We start from the raw sequence: 25,177 nt of genomic DNA, 5'->3' as shown, positions 1-25,177 counted from the left end.
GCCGTTCAAGTCTGTTGGCCCGGCGAACTCTAGCAGTGTACGGATAGCCATACGCGGCTTACATAATCCCACGATTTTTGTGTTAAAGCCAACCCCCCCTCCTCTCCTCCACCGAAAGTATGTAAATTGGGATGTTGACATCCTATCATCGTTGTTTTCGGCAACCTCGGCGTTACAGCAACAAGAACAAAAGATGATCGCAACAATTCGAGGACAGCAAATCACATGGAATACAATTTTATGACATTACTTGAAGTAGCGGTTGAGACCACATGGATCTGATCTATATGTACTGTAGATTACCTAGAAATATCTATCTATCTATGATGACTTGGCTACTACCTACTAACTATTGTATGTACGCATGCAGGTAGATAGCTCGGTGCCCGGGGGGATCTCAACCTACCATAGTACCTACGCTTCATGGGTAGGTATGTACTTACCTAGGTATAACTAGTTCGAAGAATGGCATATGTGCCCAGGCAGGTGTGTGTATAAGCTGACGGAATTGCCGACATTCCAAGGTCACGAGAAAAAACTACCCCTCCACTTTCCATCACAGGTCTTGGCTCCACGGACTCTGCCGCGACGATCAGTAGGTAACTCACAATATATTTTACCTACATCACGAAAAATAAAAAATAAAAAATATCCAACCCTAGAGGGTTTTTGTTAGGTTCAGGTAGGTGGGTTTTTTTTTACCTAGGAATTCATGCATGGAATTATGGAAAACGAGCAGAATATAGGTAGGTAGTAAGTAGGCTATGTATGTCCACCTATGTAGTAGGTATCTACCTCCTACATGTAGGTTCAACACCTACCTAGGTTAGGCATTATCTCCCATATGCCCCTGAGGAAAGGAAGGAAGCCTTACCCAGCGTTGGAAGTGTCAAACGCACGCATTGAAAGCCTACCATACTCAACAAAACCTAAGTAGGTAGTCAATTGCCTTCTGGAGTAATTGTTGGGCCCTTGGATGTTTGTTTCGGTGCCCGCGAAGGTGGATGGCGTGTGTGGACGTTGGGCGGCACATGTCTGTCTTTCTGTCTGTCTTTCAGCCTTATTTTGCCCCCCCCCCCCTCTCCCTCCCTGTAACTTCAAGATGCCGTCACCCTCGCTTAAATAGTTGATGTGCATTTCAGACGTGTGTAGTAGCGCATTTTTGGGGCCGGAAGACTTTCTTTTGACTAGCTGCTCCTCATTCGACATTGTCAAGTACGTATAACGGGTGCTACTCTGGGAGAGACTAGTGGGTTTGGTACACACTATTGACCAGCATAAGTACGGCTCATGATAGGTCGGGAAAAAGTCCGCATGCTGGAAGTGTCGAAGCACATGCTTAATTCTCTTTCTTTCTTTCTCTCCCTTCCCCCCCGCCGTGTCTCCATGTCAAATGTATCGTGCGTTTTTCGTAGCCCGATACGACGGTGCAAAGAATATCCAAACCCAAAAGCCATGGCGTTGTGAAACCCCCTTTCCCGGGCAGGAGTTTTGGGCGCAACTACATAAGCTGCCTCGTCTGAAAGTATCTACACATAATATGTAGACAAGCTTCAGCTGGGCAAGGTATTTTGCGGTGCTCAAAACGCTTGTTTCAGAGTGAAATAGGCAGGGCGCGCGTGATTGATGAGGCGAATTCGTTTTATGGGATTGACCCGGGGGTCAACGGGTTGAGCTGCAAGCGGTTGTGATACAGTGGCTGAGGCCTTGCATAATAGCACTTATCTAACCTAACGAAGGTGGAAAATGGGTGGAAAATGGGCGCTCTCCAAGAAAGAGGTCCGGACCGAAGACAGCTTCGGAACCAGATATGTGAGGATGTGAGGGTGTGACTAGGACCCGGTGTGCCGCAATTGCATTATATGCAATGCAAGACCTGGTCTGGGCAGAAGGATTCGAGCCTCCTCTCGCCGTACAGTTAAGATATGGATCATCGTCAGTCACCGCGGCAAGCAACTACAGCCGGAAACCGAAAGCCGTAATGTCTACAAAGCCCGGATCTTATCAATACGCGCAGTGAAAAGTACCAAGCATTGCCAAATTGGGGGCTAACTTGTCGTGCTGCAAGTCAGGGGCCACTTTTTTTTTTGCCTTCTGTATGACTTTGATGCTTGACTTTCTTTCTTTCTTTCATGCTTGGTCGTTATTGTTGCGTCTGCGGTCTACGATAACCGTGGGGTTTACAAATGGCTGAGCCGTGGCAACGGATGAGAATTCGATGGGATCTTCTGAAGAAAACGTCAATATACCCGTGTACGGCGTATGGGCTTGATATCAAATCTAGCTCGGGTACTTGAATCCGTGGATACGTACGGATGACTCGCTTGTCACTAGGGTGCCTCACCGTGACTTCGTTAATCGAGGTCGGGGTTACGGTGTAAGATTTGCGCAAGGGAGGCTGAGATGGCGGTTGTAGTTTGCCCTTGACAAGTTCTCGACGAATAGGACTAGGCATTATTAGGCTTCTTTGTTCTTTTTTTTGTTTCCTTTTATTTCAATATCAGTACTGTACTTCGGAAGCTATGCTGTATGTAGTGCAGGACCATGTAAGATGATATACTACCTAGGTATGTAGGTCTGTAGGTATGTAAATGATATATTACATGTGAGTGAGTGAGTGTCACTGAGTGGAAGTGCAGGCATCGATGGCAATTGGAACCGAGACACATCACCGCTTATACTTCGGTAATCTGTGCGCAAGCCATCAAATACTACATAATATGTAAAAGGGACGTGCACGAGCCAGGTGTTTGGTATTTAGCGTCGTTGAGCTAAAAGGCTAGCTCCGACCTCTAGACTCTAGTGGCTTTCTTTCCAAGCTGCCTTGGTTAACCTGGCTTGTTGAGGTTAAACCCATCTGCATCATGTATGTACATCCATGGATACCCTGGGCAGTAGCCATGCAGAAATCAGATAATTAAAGAAGGGTAGCTACCTAACTAAGAGAGAGCTTCACTAGCCAAACCACAAAGGCCAATTGCAAATGCTGAAGTTTATAATTAAAAAAAAGAATTGCAGACCAAGAGAACGTTGAAGAATTGCATCAAACTAATTGTTGATGATCAATTGAAAATTCCAGGTAAATCATTTGCGTGAGGAAACACCTAGTACCAAGTAGTGCTAGTATCCCGTACCTGACAGGGATCTCATTTGCAAGAGTAAATTGGTGCGAGTGCACCTGATCACTTAAACCGGGATCACCTGCCTATACGAGTATCCCGACCAGCCAAGAAGGGTAAAGTGTGACTTTGTTACCCCTCATTTCTACTCGTCCGTACAAGGGTACCCAAAGGTTTTTTTCTTTGCAGTCGGGGGCAGTCTCGACGATTCAGATGGTGGAAGCTGCGCAGGTGCATACAATGAACAACTCATGCTTCAATATAGGACCCGTGATTTGTCGTTGAGAGATCCTCTTTACAATTAGAACAATTAGGTAAGCTAGGTACCTGACCCTACGTGCATTCCAATTCTTACGACCTTGAAAATGAATCCAATCCCTTTGGTCAATTGAAGACTGACCGATGAATGTCTTGGAAGATTTGAAATTTTTAATTTTTTTCTACTTTTTTTTGGAGATAGGACCGGGGTAATTTGTGTTTTTTTTGAGGAATGACTCTTTATCAAAAGTCTTTGAAAAAAGTCGATTTATAAAATTTTGAATCAAATCTTTTCCCCTTCTTTTTTTTTGACTCTTTTGAAGAATCTAGTATCCACTTGCCACGCGTGTACACACGCCACACCCCGCGTTAGCGGGAAAAAAAAACAAAAATTCCCTTGAGCAAAGAGGAAAGAGGAAAGAGCCGCCTCTCCCACCCCCAAATTCTTACTCATTTATTCCGTATCCTCTTATCGCATCGCCTGTTACCTACTGTACCTAGTAAATCCAGACCCCTCCTCCTCCAATTGTCCAATTCCGTGATCGGTCTCGGAACCTCGAATCTTGAACAACTCACCAAAGCTGAACACACCTCTCAGCCTCGGCCGATATAGCGGCAACGGAGCTCTACGGGGAGGATCGAAATTACCTCAATTCCTACCGGCCTGTTATATCTCAATATTATTTGTCAATTGGAGAGTGCATGGATGGTCACACAGTTGTCGGCGCCGTTTCGGCGCCGTCTACGAGTCCTACCAGCCCTGTGAGCCTCCATCGCCATAACTCTATGAAGCGAAAGCGCAGTGAAGGAGGTCTTGGAATCGATAGTAGTCCTGGAAGCGTTATCGGCGATGATGACCCTTCTATGGCAGAGCCCGAAAAGAAGAGACAGCCTGGCGTGAAGCGGTATGTGCTAACCAACCAACATTCATTCGGCGTATCTGCTTATATGTCAACATATCGACATATACCTCTACCAATTTACCAGTCTACCAGTCTACCTACCTAGCCTATGCAGCATTATACCATTCATCCTTCCCCATATACCTACTTACCAACCTACCTACCGATTTATATTCTATATACTATGCAGATATATACAACACATATAGCTAACCATCTTCCTGGGACAGTGCCTGTAACGAATGTAGACAGCAGAAACTCAGGTGCGATGTTGTCCAAGAACCGTTTCAAAGTTGTTCGAGGTGTAATCGTCTAAAGCTCGAGTGCAAGATCGAGTCCAATTTTAAACGTATCGGCAAGAGGTCAAAACATGCCGAGATGGAAAAAGAGATCGATCGACTACGACGCAAAATAGCCCAGGCTAAGGCACAGGGGTTTGTGATAGAAGACGACGAAGAACTGCAATCCCAATTGCAATCCCCCGTCGCAAATAGTGCGTATTCGCATACCCGAAATCCTTCCCTCATGGGATCTGATGAGGCTGTCACCTCCCTTCTAACTCTCAAGCGGGGAGGGTCGTACAGCTTGGCCGCAACCCATTATGCCTATGAGCTTGAAACAGTGCGGCTGACCGAACAGGATGTCCATGGTCTATTTCAGGAATTCTTCTCATACTATCACCCATTCCTCCCTTTCCTAAACGAGCACCAGTCACCTGACCTGTACTATCAACAACATGCTCTACTATTCTGGACAATCATTGCCATTGCTTCTCGGCGCTATCCTAATAAACCCAGTATATTACATGAGCTTTCAAGCGGACCCCTAAATCGACTACTCTGGGGCACGGTAGGCGATGTTCCCAACAGTTATTTCGTCGTCAAGGCTCTTTGCCTGTTATGTACGTGGCCCCTGCCGACAAGTACTACGACGGCGGATCCAACTCATATATTATGCGGTGTTATGATGAAGGCCGCAACGGGTATCGGCCTACATAGACCTAATCATACCCAGGATTTCTCCCGCGTCTCCGTCGAGCTCAATAAAGACCAACTTCATGATCGAGTAACCACCTGGGCCGTTTGCAACATTGTTGCTCAGTCGATCGGAACAGGTTATGGTCAGCCGGCAACTACGCTCTATGACTGGACGCTCGCTATTCGCCCCGGTGAAGACGGCCCTTTTACCCTTTCACCCGAACTTGAGGCTAGGTTGAGGATTGAGAGGTTTTGTGACAAAGTCTCCAAAGAAATGTACAGTAACGCAAGCGACCCTAGAGGCGTGGCTGGTGACGAACATAGAGCGATGCTGATGCGGGTGTATCGTCGCGACTTTCAAGAATTACAAGCATCAATACTTTCGCAGCGTCTCTCGCCAATAGTGGAAGTTCATTTGACTGCTGCTAACGTGCACCTTCGCCTTGCCGGATTCTTCGATGCGAGTAGCACGCCCGGTTATATGGATGATCTTATGGGCCTATGGCGAGCCATCACAAGCTTTCTGGATCTCTTGTTCCTGGACTCGAATCAGCACATCTTATTGTACGCCACTAATTACATCCAGCAGATGCTCGTCGCTGCCGGGTTCGCTTTGTTGAAGTTGATGAGGTCATTCTTTGCAAAGACGATAGACTTTGAGAGAGGACGCACTCTCTTTCATAGGACTATTCAAGCGATTCGTTCCACAAGCGTACTAGATAATGATCTACAATGGCGACTAGCAGAACTCATGGTCCAGATGTGGAACGGCGCCCGAATCGACAAAAGCAATACATTTCACGACGACGATAGTTCTCTTCTCATAGACGATAGCCTGCAACTGAAGGTGCGATGTAGACACAGCATGAGTCTCGTCTTTGATTCTATATGGCGTTGGAGGGAAGAGTATCAAGCTCAAGGACGTGGTACGCTCGATGGTAAGGCAGTTTTCTTTTTGTCGATATGACCATGCTGGCGTTGCTTGGGACTTACTAATATCGAGCAGCTCTCAAGCAGCCAACTAACCCGGACTCGGCTAACGAGTCTTCAGCATCTTCTACCCACATGGATAGCACACTCTTACCCCATAATAACTTAGCGAACCTAACGTCCATAACGACGACGACTAATGGTGGAATCACGCCGACAGCAAACCACGGCCTGGGTGCCGGTGCGAGTAGCATGATCGGAATAGGCTACGGAAGCGACGCCAACTACGATTTCTTCGATCCTCAACACTGGATGCTTGACGGCTTGTTAGATTTCAACTACACGTTTGCCCAACCACTAGAAGGCATGTAGGAACGCCTTTGACGAATTCGGTTACGGCAGTAAAAAATACAGGACCCCCTGGGGGGCACAACGGTACCGGATCAGCATCGCAGCATACGCGGATATAATATAATATTGAGAGCACGAGAAAACGAAAACGAAATTGAACGAGGCATCAGAACCAGGACTCCCGAAGGCGGCAGGCGTAAGAGAAGATTGTTCGTTTCATCTGCCACCTGGAGTGGAGGTTTTATTTACGTTCACTGCTGGAGGTCCATCCCCAGTATAGATTGATTGAACCGGGGAGAAATGATTTAGTAGGAATTGTTTAATACCCCTCTACATCGTCCATTATCTTGCGAAAGGGGGGAGGACATGTATACCAAGGGGTGTCGGGGGTTCATTGCGGATTGTTTTTACTGATATCTATACCTGTAACTCTTGGTCGCTGGGTTGTGTCTGTTATTCATGTAGTCAGCATTACTCGGAGCAAGGCAGGGAATTGAAATTGTTTCAACACTACCCCCAAGTCATATTGACTTGACGTGAGGATATTCAATATCTATCTAGATACTAGCCACCTTCCTACTCGGTAGGAAAAAGGCGAGTCGGTGCCAATTGAAGCTAGGTACACCCCAAACTTTGAATCTGACAGCCAACAGCCGAGCTATAACCCTCCAACCTCGTGGAATATAGGTCTGAGTAAGGCCGAAGTCCACGTGCTATGAAGCGCGTTAGAGATCTTCGTTGGTGCTATTTTGTGATTGAAGAAGGATCCGTTGGTCTATCCCCTGATTATCTTATTCAAATCGTCGCCAATAAGATGGTCTTAGCCCAGCAGAAGAGCATCAGTTAGATACACTCTCTGCGGAACGGCCCATTAGACAAGCCCAGTAATCCCTAATGCCATGTGGTGTATGTGGTTTCAACGAAGAGCACATGAGATCGTGAGATCGTGCGATCCCAACAGAAAAGGGTGATCCGATCCTTCTGGCAAGGGCGACGGGGTTCGAAGTTGGACCCACGCGATAATAATTTGCGATCATAACATCAGTATTAACGACCAGAATATGGCAGGATGGTGAACACGATGTGTGAGCGAGTGAGCGAGTGAGTGTATGCGCGTGCGTGCCAAAAATAGCAGCAGTGGATAATTGAGGATTATGAAAGTTTCGGCCCATTTCTTTCCCAGCCGAGAACACGGGGACACTTGACCGCCGTTTATTGCATACCCTACCTACTCACATCCTCCGCCGTGGGATGTATATGTATTGGATGAGGTGGGACTGGGCAATTGACGGAACTTGCCGTGGATACCCTACTCCTACTGCAGGTAGGTTATATTCTTAGTTACAAGATAACGCTAATGACTGGCGGCGGCAAGCAAAAGAAGGGGAAAGGGGGTAAGGGGGTGACATGAAGTACTAAGGTAGATGGGCGGTCATGTTTCAGAACTGCGCGTGCTGGTCCGCACTGCTACCCTCTGACTTACATCGGTTCGCCTTACGAAGGAAGATAGCCAGCCAGCTAGCTATTCGCGTGGCATTGCAGGGCTGCACGGCCGTGGCGCTGGCCGTGTCGTGTCTCCCCTTGAGTGTGGTATGCACCGCGGTATGTAGGTCGGTGGGTACGTGGTACGGGATCTGGTTCACGACGCCTTTCGCGGGGAATTCTTTGTTTTTCTCATGTCTTAATATGTTTCCGGGGTTTGCTTTTGAGGTTGTATGAACGGTTACACCTGCCTACTACCTACTTACATAAAGTGCTGCCGAGGGGGGATGGGGTGGATGGCAACGTCCTACACCAACACGCTGTTTTTGACGTGATTGTATTGGATCGGTACCCAAACCACCCACCTTGAGTAGCTAGGTACATACCTAGGTAGGTAGGTAGGAAACCGACCTGGTGTCATATTTGGTAGAAGCGGAATTAAACTTCTGCTCCTCCTCTCCTCGACTCTACCTACCCCCCCTTTTAGATCCTGGAGATGAGTATGTAACGTCGCGCTGATGTGATAAGTCGCAAATCTAGCTTCCGTATGATCTATTACTTACTGTACCTGAAAAGAGGCACGAGTGAAGGAGAAATATAATGAGAGGATGAGAATAGGAAAAAAAAAAAAGAAAGCTAATTGCCCAATAAGGGTTAATTAGCAGACTTATTGGGTGGGTTATTTTCAGCCCCCAAGGACCGTTGATCTACGGATCCTCGCGATGCGGCAGTAAGCTTTTGGCGTCGCGCTAGCTCTGCTGGTGGTGTTAAGCTGCTGGGTAGGTATGTATGTATGTAACGACCCTGGAAAGCAGAGCACGGAGGACGGTAGGGCTGGAAGTGGAGAGAGAGAGGGCACGAGTTGAGTGAGACGATCTTTCTGGACCTCTACCTACCTACTACCTACCTGTGCTTAGGCGTGGTTTATTTTTGGTGACACATACGTAACTAGATGTGCACATCTGGATTGGATTAGATTTGGTGTGCAGATCATATCATCTATCAAGTCGGGGGGGGGGAGCAAGAAGCATCTCACATCGGCGGCTATTTTGACGTAGGTAGGTTAAAGCCGCTGCGGAAGACTATTGGCGGTGGCCGTATCATCTCCCGACCGACCCCCCCTCCTCTCCCCTTTTCGTCTGCTCTTTCAGTATTGACTTACGATCGCTAGAGACTGACCTACATATAACCTACCCTATGTTTACTCTCGGCTGTCGATTTTGTTTTGCGCCAGATACAACGGTAGGTAGGCTCGGAGATTAGCCAGGTCTATGCCATCAAGAGCCTCCAGACGTATCCATGTCTGTGCCCTCGGGGACTTCCCTTGTGTGTGTGTGTGTGTGTGTGTGTGTGTGTGTGTGTGTGTGTGTGTGAAGTCACATAGAAACGCTGCAGTGCTACGGTCAGCAGGCTGCTTATATTTCCCTTGTTTTGGTGGAGAGATCACACATCATTACCCTCGCTCTTGCACCATCCGCCGTGACAGGTAGGTAGCACATGTAAAACAGAGATATATGATGATGCACATCCATCCATCCATCCATCTACCTAATCTAGTGTATCTAGTCCTAGGTATGCACATCATATCGTCACGGTGGAGGTCACGGTGTGTCTGTGCCGCGTAGGTACATACCTACTAGGTAGGTCCAGAGCACGCACTCGTTTCGGGGGATAGTTTATTAGGTATAATGACACGTTCGATAGCGTGGTGAAGGTGAAGGATGGAGTCAGACTGCCTGGGTACCTACCGGTAGGTCTGTCCATACCTAGTCGTCGGTCAGTGATACTAATCGTAGATCTGTAGTAGCTACCTACATGGGACGAAGCCTACTTGCATACCTAATCTATGTAAACACTAGGTAAATAACCATCAGTCCACTTACCTCTCCTGCAATGCATTACGTACCTAGGTTTGGTAACATACACCTACACCTACCCAAGCAGGGACGAGACGAGACGAGACGAGACGAGGCTGCGCGAGAGTCTTCCTGGGTACCTAACTACCTAATCATACACGCGACCCAATGGAGCCCGACCTTTCGGCAAGCAGGATTTAAGCAACCTATGGCAAACCATGGTAGGGTACGGTAGGGTAGGGCACGCACGCACGCACGCACGCACGCACGCACGACGACGATACTTCGGCAATAATTGGCCCGGGGTGTGGATAACAGTGCCGAAGGATTCATGCTTGCCTCGTGGTATGGCTGTAGCAGGTATGGGTAGGTAGGTAGCATTGGTAAAATCAAAATGTCACCTACAGTGTGACGCTAGAGTCCGCACGAGATGCCCAAGTAGTTATTGTACAAGTACTACAATACCTACCTACATACGCGACTACATGCGCAGATATAGGGCACGTTTTTTTCTTGCTAACGTTGCGGTTGTGTTGGAATGTAATGTACTTTACACATCTACCTAGGTGGAATATGAGGTAGGTAGGTAGCCCAGTCAGCCTAACTACCTGGGTACATAATTTATTATGTAGAGATACCTGGTATGTATCTATATCTTGGGAATTGGTGGCGAAAACGCGGAGGTTGTTTGGAGCCGCCTTTTCGCGAACGAGTCAGCTAGGATCGTGGCAGTTGGGAAGAGAAGGGAGACCAGAACGAATATCTACCCTGGGCTGGCTTATGTTCTCGAGTTTTCTAAAGCTAACTAACCATCTACCTACATCGCCCTCATTCCGGGGAGGCCGGTCAGGTTATTGAGGCTTCGTTCCTTCTCGAGCGACACGACACGTGTGGCCCGTCAGCCTAGGGGCCAAAGAGTGTGTTAGGAACACGAAAGAAGAGGTGGAAGAAGAAAAAGTATGGAAGGGGGGGAAATATCCTCTGTCTTACAGAAGCTTGTACACTTCCCAATATCTTTTTCGAAAACGTTCTTTTCCTCCGGAGCTAGGTCTGGTTTTCGGGCCTGGGGGCCAGAAAAGCAGGCCAGTAGGTTAGTCCACCTAGGGATGAGCAACCGGTGCTCACGAGCTCGGCCGTGTGGCTTAGACTCCACGAAAGTCGAAACGTTGACGGAGGACGGCCGGCGTTGGGGTCGCATGAAAATTAAAAAAAAAAATGTGCAGGAGACCACCACCGCAGATCTATTCTTCCCTTATTTTTTTTTTCAAGTTCTTTGATAGAGAAAAAGGTGGTCGAGAAAGTCGGGTTTTTAGTGACTGCCGGATAAGGCGTTATACAGCATGGGGGCCGGCTCTAGTATTGCGGCGGTGCTGATCAGGCTGTTTTTGCACTTCTTTTTTTTATTCCTCCTTTTTGTACTAACCTCCTATGTTCAAGTTAGATCCGAATATCTTGAACCATGCATGTGAGTATCTTATTTCTTTTACCGTTCCATACCGTATACTGTAATTCTGACAACAGGTTAGGTACTGAAATAGATACGATACCTGTCTAACTGTCTGCTAGGTACTGTTACTAAACCTGGTTCAACGTCAACTCGAATGAGGAAGAGTGTTGGTCGTTAGGGTTACATTCTCCTACACTTTCGGCAAGTAATCGAAACTCTGGAGCACCGCTGCTATGTACACGCCCAATATTGCCACGGAGTCAAGTAATTTACAGTCTATCACCTCCCATCCTCACTCTCTCCCTCTCTCCCTTGGTTCCAGACTCGGGAACTGATCGGTTTTGCAATGTTGTTTCGTAGTCCCAGCCTTGCTGCTGCTGCTGCTGCTGCTGCTGCGGCACAGACATACAGGATCTTTTGATGGAGGGCTATTATTCTCATAGAGAGAGAATCGTCTAAGTTGAACCCCCAAATGCAAAACCTGGGCCCTGACGTTCGATAAGCACAACCAACAATACGGATCCTCTTCATTTCCAACCGGTACAGTATCGTATACATACCTCTACTTACCTTACTTACCTACCACCCAGTTCGTCCCTGCTCATAGGGCTGGCCAATAGCTCGGTGAGGTGTCAGCGAGAGAGGTACCGAAGGATTGGCGTCCAATCCGGATGACGCATATGCACCCTATCAAGAGATTCACCCCAGTCAGCGTGCTCGATATGTCATCGTAGATGCCGTGGTTGCGGGGATGAGTTACCTTCCTAGCACACTTTATTCCGGGGTTCGGCGGTAAACGTGTGTTCGCCAGAAAAGAAACAAAGGAAGAAAGCCCCTGAAGACCGACTGACTGATGACTGACTGAGGCTTGGTACTATCTTTTCGCCCTGGTCCATCCATAGAGCCGGGAACGATTTAGCCATACTGGGCCATAGATACACGCTTGCTGATGGCCATCACATCACTTCCTACGTATGAGTAAGTAGTACAGGTGATGGGCACAATGAAAGAGGGGGGGGAAAGCGAAATAGCTTATCCAAATTTTATGTTGCGGTAGGCGCCTTGCATGAACCTCGGTGCCAATAGAAAATCACGGTTTGGCTCTCGTTTCATCTACACCAGGCGAGGATTCTGTTTGTATGTATGTATGTATGTATGTAGAAAAGGGGCAGGCCACACTTTGGGAGGCTAGACCTTGCCCGGTCGCTGCGACTTGTGGTGTTATTGCATATCTCCTCTTGAGGCTTCGCTTCGGCAGCCTCGCCGCCCATCACACACCAACAATCCTTCCCGAACCCGAGGCTTGCCCACTGTTTGGACTTACCGACTCTCGCCCTCGCTCTCCCCCCCTTTTTTTCCGAGAAAACCACCCTGGATAGTAGGTAGCAATCGAGAAACCCTCGGCTAGTAGGTAGTGTACTTTTGACCTACATACAGCAGGACATTCTCGTTCGGTATGTACGCTAGGCCGTCGTTTATCACGACGCCTTGCTTTCTGAGGCTCTGTTCTTGGGCGTAGCCGCCTAGGTAGGTTGAAGATTGTTTGCCTTCATCTAGAAGACGGCATAGGTAGCACCAGGTAGAGATAGTTCGTGATACCTACCAGGTATACAATGCTGTTGCTGCTGCTACAGCTGTCTTTCGGTAACCTAAGTGCTAAGCGAACCCCTTGTAACCAAGAAAAAAAAAACTCGCTCTTTAGTATTTTCTGCATCGTAGCAATATGTAGGCAGGTAAGGCAGGTAGAGATAATTTCGTTTGGGTCGTACCCCGTGTGTTTTCTCTAACCTGCAGATGGCATTGAGTTACTCCTAGCACAGCACGCACAATCTCGTTCATTCACCGTCCGTCCAAGCGAACTGTAGATCATCAGGCTTCATTTGTCCGTCTGTCCCCTTTTTCGTGAAATGAGAGAGTTTTTTTCCCCTCTTCCCGACAGTAGATCAGTATCGTTATTGTTACCAGAAAGATAAAACTGGCAAGGATCGGGAGGATGGAGGAGCTCTCCTTGCGTTAGCGACACCCCTGAGCCTTTTCTCGTCGCTGGTAATAGATTGCCCCCTGAATACCTAGCAGATGGGCACGCCTACAAGTCAAGGAGGCTCTAAAGTCATTCCTTCCTGTCAATGGGGACCGCATACCCGCATGTGCCGTACGATAGATACATTGATGCTGTTTTCGCTTAAGGGGGGGGGGGGGGGGGATTGTGCCTACGGGCCGTTTGCAAACACTGGGGAGACTCAACGAAAATAGGGGGTGAGGCTCAATACTCCCCAGTGGCAGAGCACAATGTTTGTTTCACTGCAGGTGGCATTTCATTTACGCTCTGTTACTCGTTTCATCGAGCAATTCTATATCATTGGGCAGATAGTATATGTAGGTAGACTGACACCTACTCTTGCATGCACTTCTCGGTAGACGTCACCGCTACCTATAGGACGATTACAAGCCTCTGCCTTTCCCACTAGCAGCGCCATACCCGCGGAGGATCTCGGAGCAACTGCCGAGCAACACGGCAGGCTCGCTGGTGAAGGATCGATAAGTACTAGGAGGGGGGGGGGGGGGGGTATTTTTCGAGGAGATCGGCTGTAACCTTCAAGCCAAAGAATTTAAGCTTGTATTACTGGGTACGGGGTCGTCGACTGCCCATGGTTACGCCAAGCCCAGGCTGGACTGTGACTGGTAGGGTAGTAGGTAGTAGGTACCTACCAGCACGGAGTTAATGAAAAAGGGGGGGACGGGGTGGCCAACTACATATGCTCATGTACCTAGCTACCCAGTAGCCATAGATTGCGCGAGTCGGCGGCGCTTATATGCATTTGATCGAGACCCTATACCTTGCGTAGGGAACCTATATTGGACGTTCTATGCTCGATTCAAGGACTGGTCATTGGTGGCTATTGGTGATTGACGAGCGTGCTGGCCGGGTAGGGACCCGGGTCTCTTGGGTTGAAAGTATAGGGCCCACGAAGAATATTGGCATTACAATGCTATCCAAATACTCGGGTTCGTCGTGTGCTACCTGTCGTGGTACAGAATTTTACTTTACATAGGTAGTCAGTCGATGGGTATGCATTGCATTGCCCTATGCAGCGCAGTGTATAGTGAAAGTGCTGTGTACCCTTCCCTGCGGGGGTACCTAGCCCCTGAAGAAGAGCCCGGGGAAGCTACTGTTAGTTACCTAGACTGCCCCTTAGAACTACCTGTTCACTGCAATCAGTGAACCTGGGGTTCGTACAACTTGTTGGGTCGAGAAGAGTCGAGCTAAGACCGCTTAATCAAGCAGCTCGCAGTATGTTAGAAGATTGAAAACCCGACTAGAGCGTACTAGCATCAAACAAGCGCGCGGATGAGGACGTGATAGTCGCGATAGCTAGCCATAAGGGGGAAATGCTGTTCATCTCTTGATTGTAGGATTCTTTCTAAAGGCGTCTAACTAAGTAGGTAGGTACATATCCTAGCATTGCTCCTCCTCCTTGGCCCATCCCTCGACAGGACCCCAAAATGCCATCATTTTAGTCTTACAGGGGCGGAATATCTTGATAGGTATGCTGGATCAGATCTCTTACCTGCCCAAGGTATTACTACCATGTTATCTTTCGGCAGCAGGTATTCCGGCGGGCCAAAATCCATATTTTCTCATCCATCACCTAAACCGGATTTATGATTCACATGCTCCCTCTCCCTCTCTCTCTCTCTCTCTCTCTCAGCCCTATCGTCTAAGATGGATGAACAATTTATGTCTGTTGGTAAGATAAGAAAGACTAGACTTCAACGTTACACATACTATTCGCAGCATTCCCCTAGGTTAGTTCCCTTACCGGAATACCTGGGCGCGCCCCCCCTACCCAAATCTTTAGAGTGCTGACATTGCGCCGCTGCAAGTCGTTTACCATCATATGTACATAGAGGGACTGCGGCCCGAATGGGATTTGAAAAAAGCATCAATGACTAGGCATGTATTTGGTGGAGAGCGGTGCTTGGCATTGCCTAGGACCGTTCGATTTATGACTTGTATGACTAGCTTCAAGTATGCCTACTTGTCTACCTGCCTATCTACTACTTACCTGCTGCATTACGTAGCACTGCTAAAGCTAGACTGTAGACTGTAGAGTATAGACTGACTGACTTATACATTCACATGTATAATAGTATCAACGTCTCTTTACCTGACTCGTACGCATCAACGTGACCACAAAAAGCAGGCTCAGGTCAGCGTCACACAACCTTTAGAAAATAGAGCTTGGTAAAGAGTCGGTATAGGCTATGTCGCTGCAATGTCACTGAGGCTGCTCGAGAAGTTCTACTGACAGTGACTTGATAATAGGTGTGGCCAACTCTGATTGGTTACCGACAGGACGGAACGCTAAATTATTAGAACAAGGTCAACTTGAATCTGGCCAATGAGAAGTGTGGTCAATGTGGTCAATGTGGTTTATGGTGCAGCGCCACCTTTTTTTTTTAAACGCTAACTAGTTAAGCGCTGCAATACAACAGTATCCCACCCATTCACCCCGCTCAACTTACCTAATTGGGCAAACCACGTCACTTTTATACTCGCACTGTATATCTGCTCAGCTGCTTGAACTTGTACAACCCATTATTACAATTACAATACATTATTGAACAGTCTTTACCTACACTACCTAGTAGTAATCTATCAATTTTCAACCCGCCCTCCCCGGCTTGCCGTACTCTGGCCCATGTCCCGTCGGCATGTCGCAATCTCTTTACATTTTTTTTGCTACTGCAATCGTCAAGCCATCCGCTTCTCCATTAGGCTCATGCCTCGGCGCTCATGCACGGTTGTCGAGTCAGGTTCAAGAATAAACCGCTCAGCAGGATCGCTTCGCATTATTTATTGTATGCGTCCCAGAGTGTCGGTACCTATCGAGACAACACATCGCCTGTCATGTCACCACCGACGTTGCGCGGTCTGCATAACTTTTGTACAAGCCTCGCCGGCTCCAGGCCAGTCCCGCGCGAGAAGAGAGAGAAAGCGAAAAAAAAAAAAAAAAAAAAAAAAAAAACATAGACACAAAAGGCACAAAAGTTCTTTTCTTGTCTATATCACGACCGGGTTTCTATGCAAAGATCCACGACCATCACCTCCTGGGTTATCCACCAATCAGCGTCCCTACCGAGGCATAAGTAAAATCAGTCCGAGAATTTCGACCCCAACCCCTACTACTACTATAGTTACTACATCTGGCCTGCTAGTCTATTTGATTTACCGCCTTACCGCTTAGACTATGTGTGCGAGTGTGTGCGAGTGTGTGTGTGTACATATGTATGATTTCTTCGTCCATTTTTAACTACATATATATGTACCTACCTACCTATCCATAGTAATTTTTGCAACACGGGATTCACGACTGCTAAACTAAGACGGGCAAGACTTTGCGCGATGTGCCTTTAGCGTATTTCCACAAAGTCCACGCTAGACCCATTATATAATCAATCTCCAGGGCTGATTTTTTTAATTACCTAGCTAATTAGCCCGGGAAGGATCAAATAGGTGTACTATGTAAATTGCCTAGTAATTAGTAGGTAGTGTATATATGGATATATATCTAGGGACGGGATGGCATATCTCACGGATCTGTATACGGCATTTCAGGATGGTTTCCCCGTTTGTGGGCCTGTGGGATTGATTCCATGGCTCTTATTTGGTAGTAAGTACACGTAGGGTAAAGTTGGGGGCTGTAAGGGTTTGTTCAAGTGATTCCGTCCTCATTTGACCGATTCTTTAGTATGTAACTATATGTATGTGTATGGTATGTGCATAACGTTCGATTCTTGATTCTATCAAATCTACAGTTGATATTTCGGGTATCTATTGTGCTACATTCGAGTGTTTATGATTTGGAAAAATGCCGCGATTGGCCGACCCCCTAATCACTTTTCCGCATTGATAGTATCGTACATACGTATAAGTATACTACTAGTGGTATCAACGTTGAATGATACTTCAATGTTGACACCCCCAAATGTAGTACCTAGCTACATCGATATGGCATATGAAATCAGATGGATACTAACGTAATAATTACATTACATATGCCATAATTATGGTAAGGGTTGTGGCTCCTCAGTGCATTGGCCAGCCCAATTCAGGCAGTGTGTGGAGCATTACGCCCCCGTTCTCACGTTCTCACCTCAACCTTCCTCAACCTTGAACCTCCTTCTCAGCCAATACCACATAACTACTAGTTACTATGATACTAGCAGTCTAGTAGTATCCATATTTTAAATTTCGACATGCTCAAGGCTCGATTTAAACCCTTCTCCCCTTATCATCGATCAATAAACCCACAATTTAGGGTTAATTAACCCGGTTTCAACTTTGAATATTTCTCCATTTTCGAAGGACTACCCACGTAAAAAAGTAAGAAAAAAAGGAAAAGGGAAAAAGGAAGAATAAGAAACAGAAACAGAAACAGACAAAACAAAAAAAAGGCCCCCAAACTCCTTAAGTTAATCCACTCCTCATTGCTTTCAAACATTCGAATTCAAATTGGTTCATCGTCCTGGCCCCATTTCATCAGTAGATCATTACTCACCCAAGATAATATCTACCTACATGTAGTATCTACATGTATTTATTATCATAGTAGGATGATGTTTATCTGCTTACCATGCACTATAGTTCGCACATCAAAGAACCCATTGATCACCTGGGCAACTCAACCTTCACGAGTTGAAAATTCTGGGGAGTCAGACTACCGCAGTTCTACCGCTCTTTGCGATGAGCATCGCATCATGAATGGCAAGGGTACCTACTAATTGGGTATATACGTATATGCCTACTACTTAATTCTACCCAGCCTACCTATATCTACTAGGTTGATACTCTACACTATTCCTGATGCCGACATTTCGCCAGGTATCAGGCCGCGCTTGGCCAACTTAACGGGCCGGCCATCTGCCTGATGACTTCGCAAACCACCGAACATTCATCGGTTTCAGGCGAATTATATGCTAGACCAAACCTCGTCCTGTAAAAGGGCGGCCTCCTAGAAAAAACCAAGGGACTTCAAGTTCAATATGCTTCGGGATTTACGAACTTCGTTTGTACCTATCTACACAATAATAGCTAGAGGTACTTCTTTATCTAAACGGCGATGACTAGGCCCGTTTACTCCGCCAGCGCCATACAGCGCTAGGCAACGTTTAACTATCACGATATCGCAAACTGCGGAGAGATTGACCTCCCTCGGGCTTTAACGATAACTCTTCCACACTCGGAATTCTACGCATCATCGTGGCGTAGCCCCTAAGGCCGCTAAGTGATGTAAGATCCTAAACCAACTCAGGAACCCTTGATACTATTTTCTTCTCCACACTGAATTTTTCACTTGTGTGTTTTTGACTTTTCCAAATACTTCTTTTCGACTACATACCTTGAAGTAGGAGGGGATATGTATGCGAAAGCGAGCTTAAGTAAAGTACATGGATTTGTATAGGGTATGTGTGTAATCCGCAATTAGAAGTATAGAAGGCCGAATTAAGCTATGGACGAGGCCCTAGTTCATTCATGGCCCCATTTCCTTGATCTTTCGTAGCAGAAACGGCCCCAGTTCGAACCCCGGCGGACACGATCTGCGCGGAGAAAGGTCCTAATTCTAATAGCGCCGCCATCCTTCCAATGCTAATTAGCCCACGTTTTATTTCACTAGCCCTTTTAATGTTCTTACTCTAATAAGCACGTCCCTTTATTTCCTATGTATGTAATGCTTATGAGGCTATTCATTGACTAGGAACATCCAGATACACGAATCTTCACCCTTCACGATCCATAAACAGAAAGTGGGAGGATCTTAGTAACGTTCGGTATGGATATCGACTAGAGACTTCGCTGTCAAGATGTCCATCGACCATCCTCATTGCGTGCTGTCTTATTTTTGGGTAGATTTGGAAGTCAGACTTTAATCATACCTACAGTACCTACCTAGGGTATACAAGATACATACTTGTCAAGTTCTCTTAGATCGACTCCTAATTTAGGGATATTTCTCTTCCACACGCTCACAACGCCATATCCTTGGGTCACCCAGACTCACCCTACCCTGGTCTATATCTACAATCCATATGTACCACTCTACCACTCTACATATGCTACCGTACCGGTCCTTGACTGCATACATAACCTAAGTACAATACATACTTACAAGTTACTGCAATGATGGTAGCATACATACTTAGTACTAGGTATCAAGTATATGTCAAACTACACACCTTTTGGTACCTTGAAACGGGATTTAAACTCCTAGTTACCGTACCTAGCTACCTGCTACCGTACCTGGATGTTAGGTATACATGGGTACAGTGTTGATACTGTCCGATCATATCTGTCGGTATACAGTACTTTACTACTTACCCAATCCTCATATTCGCTTAATATTCGATTCCTAGTTAAGATTAACGGGGAGCTTCTCTGAAAACCTTGGAACGTTTGCTCTCATCCCCATTATCCATGCCTGCCCTACAGCCCCGTATTTCCTCGCCATGCGATACTTCCCATCTACCTAGTACCTAGAGGCTAGTTAGCCATTACCATACCCATCCCAAGCTTGCCACATCTATCAACCCCCCCGCTATGTACATGTTCTTCTAAGCCTCGATTTGTGAGCCTTGGGTTCCCATTCCCATGGTCGGAGCCCATACTAAGGGCAGTGTGACCCCTACTACTACATATGTAGAGGCGCTTAAAGGAAGGAAGTCCTTACGGAATGGGACCCTTGTTCAACGGTCACACTAGGGTGTCTGCTAATCTGCCCATCAGGGAACAGCCCATAAAAGCTCTACGTACATAGCGGCGGCTATTCATGCGTTTCGTTACCTTGTCTCCACAAGTAGCACTCGGGTCACTCCCAGTACTCGCTAGATCCAAGCCCCCCTCACAGCTCACAGCTCGTTCTAGCACATCTACCTGTACCCTGGTCAGACTTCGAGGATGTATGTACCTCGAATACCGAGGTGGATATTCTCAGGGTACTGTGCGGTATGTTCCTATACATTACATAGGTATGTATGTACCTGTCAATGTACATGGTGGAGCTCTTCTTACATACGGACCCTGGGACTCGGGCGTGTACCAGGTATCTTCTTAGAGCACGCTGACGACGTAAATACATATGCTTTTCAGTTCCCACCTCAACTTTAGCAACCCTAGAAATAACGAGGCTCAAGTAGTTGTGACTACTATAATACCCCTTCGTCTTCTTCCCTTTGCCTCGCGCTTGGCCGCGACCCGAAAGGCAGATTTACCATCGAGTAACATCTAACACTACTCTACACCGTTGGATCATCTGAGGAACACTTGAAGATCCATGAACACAAATTACTTTAAGAATCGCCCACCCTTTCACCTAATTTTGTTTCCACTCACGAACATATACACGACATATATTCGTCCTACCTACTAAAGAGTTAACCAACCACTCAATACTACTAACAGCAACTTATTAGCATTAAGATGGATGACGGCACATACCTACATGCAAGGCCCGATCAGATGCGCCATAGTCTTTCACGAGATTCGAGTCTACCTGAAGACCGGCGATCTGTTCCATCACCATCTAACTCTGCCTATGCGCAGGATATGTCAAATACCTACGCCTCAGTATGTCGAGAGTGTTGTTCTAATCCCCTACAACACGAAGAGCACGGTAACTTATTAGATACTCAGGTTGCCCCGTTCAACAACTATCCTGTACCATATGATTCTTCGCTCCCTACACCTGTCTCTATTGCTGGATCCCCTTCAATGAATGAACGGACCGCAAAGATCATGCACCCGTACAACCAACACCGGGCAGGCTCGCAGCAGCCCACTCCTCCCAACACCTCAAGGTCATGGTCAAACTACCAGATGAACGCTCAATGTAGCCAGGCACCATCACCTCTCAGCTTACAGCACCCTCCCCCCGATCTACTAGAGATGCATAATTTAGAAGCTTCCCAGTCTCCTCCAGAACACGGCCACATGGTCTCAGAACCTCCATTTCAATGGGGGAACTATGGAGTATCTACCACCGAGGCAGAGGAAATTCCACCACACATGACACACCCAATGTACTCCATGCCTGGCATAGTGCCGACGGACTTACATAGGCATCAGCTCGGTCTAGGCCACCCGGGTATGGCTCTCCCGCCTCCACCACATATTCCCACCCTACAGCAGCAACCGGACCCGCGAGATCTAGCTCCTTCCATGACGCCAATCGACCACATACACCCTCACTTCCATGAAATGCAATATCAGCAGACCCCACATGTGATCATGGATATCGCCACAACGTACAGCCGGAGAAAGCCTTCCAAATCACGGAACGGGCGATCAGGCAGACCCCCGAAGCGACCACGTGCCTCGAACCGAGCTCTCTCGAAGCGCGACGAACTGGACTACCCGGACCCCACCAAATCGACCACAGGCGGCGACGGCTCGGTGAACGTCAAGCCCCCTAACCGGAATATCACGTTAAGAGCCGACGCCCCGGAAAAGGACAGATACATACTGGAGCTGCGGTGTCAGATGGACGGCGACAAGGGGAAGGGGATATGGGAGGAGATCACGAAGAAATACGAGGAGCGCTTCGGCAAGAGGCGGCAGGAGTCGCTGCAGATGAACCTCACGCGGGCCGTGCTCAAGTACGCCGAGTGGCCTCAAGAAGAAGTAAGTTTTTGGCATCCATAGCGCAGCAACATTATTAGAACCTTTTTTTTTTTTCTCTGGGTAGAAACCGGAATCCTAACCGTGCCACAACAACAGGACGAAGCATTACTCCGGGCCGTCGAGGAGCTCGACCGCCGGCGGTACTCGGACCTCGCGAAGCTGATGAAGGAGAAGTACGGCGGGTGCCAGGCGTGGGAGTGGAAGGAAGGGCACATCCTGAAGCGGCTGATCGACCTCGGCGTCGAGGAGTTCGACCCGGAGGACGTGACGAAGAAGCCGCGGCGGAAGTCCAAGAAGGCCATGACCAGCACCAGCACCAGCACCACCAACACCAACAAGCGGCCGTCCAGCAGCAGCGGCAACAAGCCGTCGTGGGTGGCGCCCATGCCCTTCGAGGACCACCACCGCGCCATCTCGTCCGAGCAGGAAAACTACATCCTCGAGAACTTCTGCAAGGCGGAGCCCGAGTACGCGGACCCGAACGCGGCAGCTATGCAGGGCATCATGGAGCAGCAGCAGCAGCAGCAGCAGTACCACCACGCGGTCCGGGGCAGCGTCGACATGGGGGGCGGCAGAGAAGGCGCCGGGATGCAGAGCGAGCGCGTGGCCAAGCAGGCGTGCGACCAGATGCTGCTGCAGCAGCAGCAGCGGCGCGGCGGCTCGCATCCTGGCAATAACATGTACGACGCGCTGGCGACGATGGGCGACGGCCACCGCCCGATGTGATTGCTACCTACCTATAGATATCTTTCACGTGGTTTTTTTCCTTTGCCTACCTATTTTCATGTTCAAATTTTTTCTTCTTAAATCTAGGTTACTTGCTTACTTTTTGCTAGGAGTTGGAAAAGAGGCTTCGAAGACAGAGAGAGAGAGAGATATCCTATAGGTATCCGGGGTGTAAAAAAAAAACGAAATCTTTTTTCCTTTTCGCTCTTGCACGAATGGCTGGGGCCAGAAAAGGTGCGCTTTTGGTTTGCACAGCGAAGCGAACACAGTCCCTTTTATTTACATAGGTAGCTAGGTATGTATCTCTGACGAACCTCAGGAGGTCCTGTGTTGGGTGTGGAAGGGTGATTCCACCGAGGCGTTCTAGGTGCATTTGCCCAATTTTTTATTTTTTTGCTGTTTCTTCTTTTCTATTTTTTTCTACTGTTTTTTATTTTTATCTATTTTTCCTCGCTCACGGTACATGTCACACAAGCTTCACAGCTTTCCCCATTCCTTCAAATCGAGGCAGAGATGAGAAATTTTCGGGTTTGGAAATCATGTTTGTTGTTATCAAATACCATCATTAGACAATGGCGGGCGACTCCTTTTTACCTCGACTAGGTATTATTTTTTGGTGGAAAAGGATGGATGGATGGAAAGGAGGATTTTGTTTTATTTCAAAGGGTTGGCTGGATTATAATACCTAGGGCAAAAGGGGGGAGGGGGGGGAATCATCGAGGAAACGCCAGTCCGATGGTGGCGATGGAGCATTTTGGAGTATCTAGTCGGGACCATATGATCATACCAGCTATTGTTTTCTCTCAAAACTGACTATTCCCAGTATCTGAGTGTCAAGAAGTTCAGAAAGTATCACTATCATGTGTCTATATACATAGGTATTGAAACTCCATTGCGGAATTACTTAGGTTAGTGAAGTAGATGAGATATTGAGATTCTCACGCCAGCAGAAAAAGAAAAAAAAACCTCTTCTAGACCAATTCAAGATCGATCGATATACTACTAGATTTCTACTTACTAGACATAACGATCTTCGCGATGTGTGCCCTAAACACCAAGACAAGCGCTTCCTACCACCCGCTCTCTCATCTCCCAAGGGGCTTAGCAACCGTCTATCCCGACAAAGAGCTAGCTAATCAGCTATACCATACCTACTATAACCCCTATCCTGACTCCCCAAGCCGCTATCTATAATGAGACAGAAGCTCACGGTACATGCCTACCTAGCAAGTAGACCAGTACGCGGGGCGGGGCGCGGTCGAGCGTTAAAGTAAGGGAGGGGACTAGCATGGAAAGGGAGCCGCGCGGAAGCGAGATAGGGGTGGGCCAGGAATGGGGACAGAGCGAGAAGTGGGAGTGGGAGTGGGAGAGAGACATAAACAAGAAGCGCGCTGCGCCTGTTTCTAATTAGATACATGCCCCCTTCTACGGTAAGCCCTCTATAGGTAGGTATACTTACTGGGTATGCAGGCAGTATTCGCTTAGGTACTACTCTTGGGTCGGGTAAGACATACCTAGCCTGGGTGGTTATCCTAGGACGGGCTACTACCACTACTACTATTTACGGGGTGCCAGGTAGGTAGATAGGTCCATTAACTTAGGTATGTATTGTACCTACCTGCCTACCTGCCTACCTACCAGGACCTACCTATAGGGAGGTTATGCTACAACACGGGTGTCTGGGGCACCCACATGGTTTCCCCTTACCGCTACTATGTACCTTGCTCATCGCGTGTAAACTGGGGGCTGGCTCGCCGGGTGTGTCCTTTCTTTTCTTTTCCTTCCTCGCCTCTGTAGATCGTTCTCTACCTAGGTAGGCTAGGTAGGTAGGTAGGTAGGTAGCTATTCCCTCTCGTCTCTCGGCCTTCTGGATTTAGCCTCCGTTAGCCACCCTGGATCTCCGAGTCTGAGCATGGGTAGAGTAGGGTATCATCGGTATGAACATAGTCAGGTACATGCTTACCTACCTACCTACCTACCTACCTATCAGTCAGTCAAGAGATGATCGATGCTTGATATAGAGCATGGCTGAGATAGGTATCTACCGTCGCAATACATTGTGATGTAGCATCACTAACCTTAGGGGCATCTATGAATAGAGCATCGTGTCATGAACCACGTGTCGCTGATCCTGTGACCTGAGCTATGCGTGCGCACCCTTCTCCTCCTCGACGCTATTTTCTCCCCGGGGAGCAGGCCATCGCGCGTGTGTGGGTCTAAGACTTGTATGCTACATATGTAGGTAGGTATGTACATACATACTAACATCGGCTTTTGATATTACATAGCTACGTCCACGCGGGGACAGAGATAGCGCCGACGGATCAAGCACCATGTACATACCGTAGTGCGGCAAGCCTGCCTAGTCATGCTAGTAGGACGTTGATGTACATATGGTGCAGTATGTAGGTACATGTACCTATGTATGAGGTTACTAGGCTTATTGGACTA

General features: G+C 47.7%; 4 protein-coding genes across 4 annotated transcripts; 3 read left to right on the top strand and 1 right to left on the bottom strand.

Moving 5' to 3' along the window:
* Positions 1-2,130: 2,130 nt before the first annotated feature.
* On the bottom strand, positions 2,131-2,455 carry GGS25DRAFT_525157 (uncharacterized protein; the record flags this gene model as incomplete). The annotated part of the gene is made up of 2 exons (XM_049264733.1): positions 2,131-2,228; positions 2,314-2,455. The coding sequence occupies 2 exons, from the start codon at positions 2,453-2,455 to the stop codon at positions 2,131-2,133; spliced, it is 240 nt and encodes a 79-aa protein (XP_049112783.1).
* Positions 2,456-4,079: 1,624 nt separating this feature from the next.
* Positions 4,080-6,558, top strand: GGS25DRAFT_515770 (uncharacterized protein; the record flags this gene model as incomplete). Its single annotated transcript, XM_049263119.1, has 3 exons — positions 4,080-4,282; positions 4,510-6,194; positions 6,263-6,558. 3 exons carry the CDS (start codon positions 4,080-4,082, stop codon positions 6,556-6,558), a joined length of 2,184 nt encoding a protein of 727 aa, XP_049112782.1.
* Positions 6,559-15,949: 9,391 nt separating this feature from the next.
* GGS25DRAFT_439000 (uncharacterized protein) lies at positions 15,950-16,877 on the top strand. The gene has a single exon (XM_049258716.1). The coding sequence runs from the start codon at positions 16,026-16,028 to the stop codon at positions 16,569-16,571; it is 546 nt and encodes a 181-aa protein (XP_049112781.1). The 5' UTR covers positions 15,950-16,025; the 3' UTR covers positions 16,572-16,877.
* A 3,741-nt stretch (positions 16,878-20,618) lies between these two features.
* Positions 20,619-22,803, top strand: GGS25DRAFT_439036 (uncharacterized protein). Its single transcript, XM_049258717.1, has 2 exons — positions 20,619-22,000; positions 22,097-22,803. The coding sequence occupies exons 1-2, from the start codon at positions 20,801-20,803 to the stop codon at positions 22,724-22,726; spliced, it is 1,830 nt and encodes a 609-aa protein (XP_049112780.1). The 5' UTR covers positions 20,619-20,800; the 3' UTR covers positions 22,727-22,803.
* Positions 22,804-25,177: the final 2,374 nt, after the last annotated feature.

The sequence above is a fragment of the Hypoxylon fragiforme genome (genome assembly GCF_022984875.1).
Source record: "Hypoxylon fragiforme strain CBS 206.31 chromosome Unknown GGS25scaffold_9, whole genome shotgun sequence".
Taxonomy (NCBI): domain Eukaryota; kingdom Fungi; phylum Ascomycota; class Sordariomycetes; order Xylariales; family Hypoxylaceae; genus Hypoxylon; species Hypoxylon fragiforme.
Note: the sequence above shows the minus strand (reverse complement) of the source record. Positions and strands in the feature narration are given on the sequence as shown.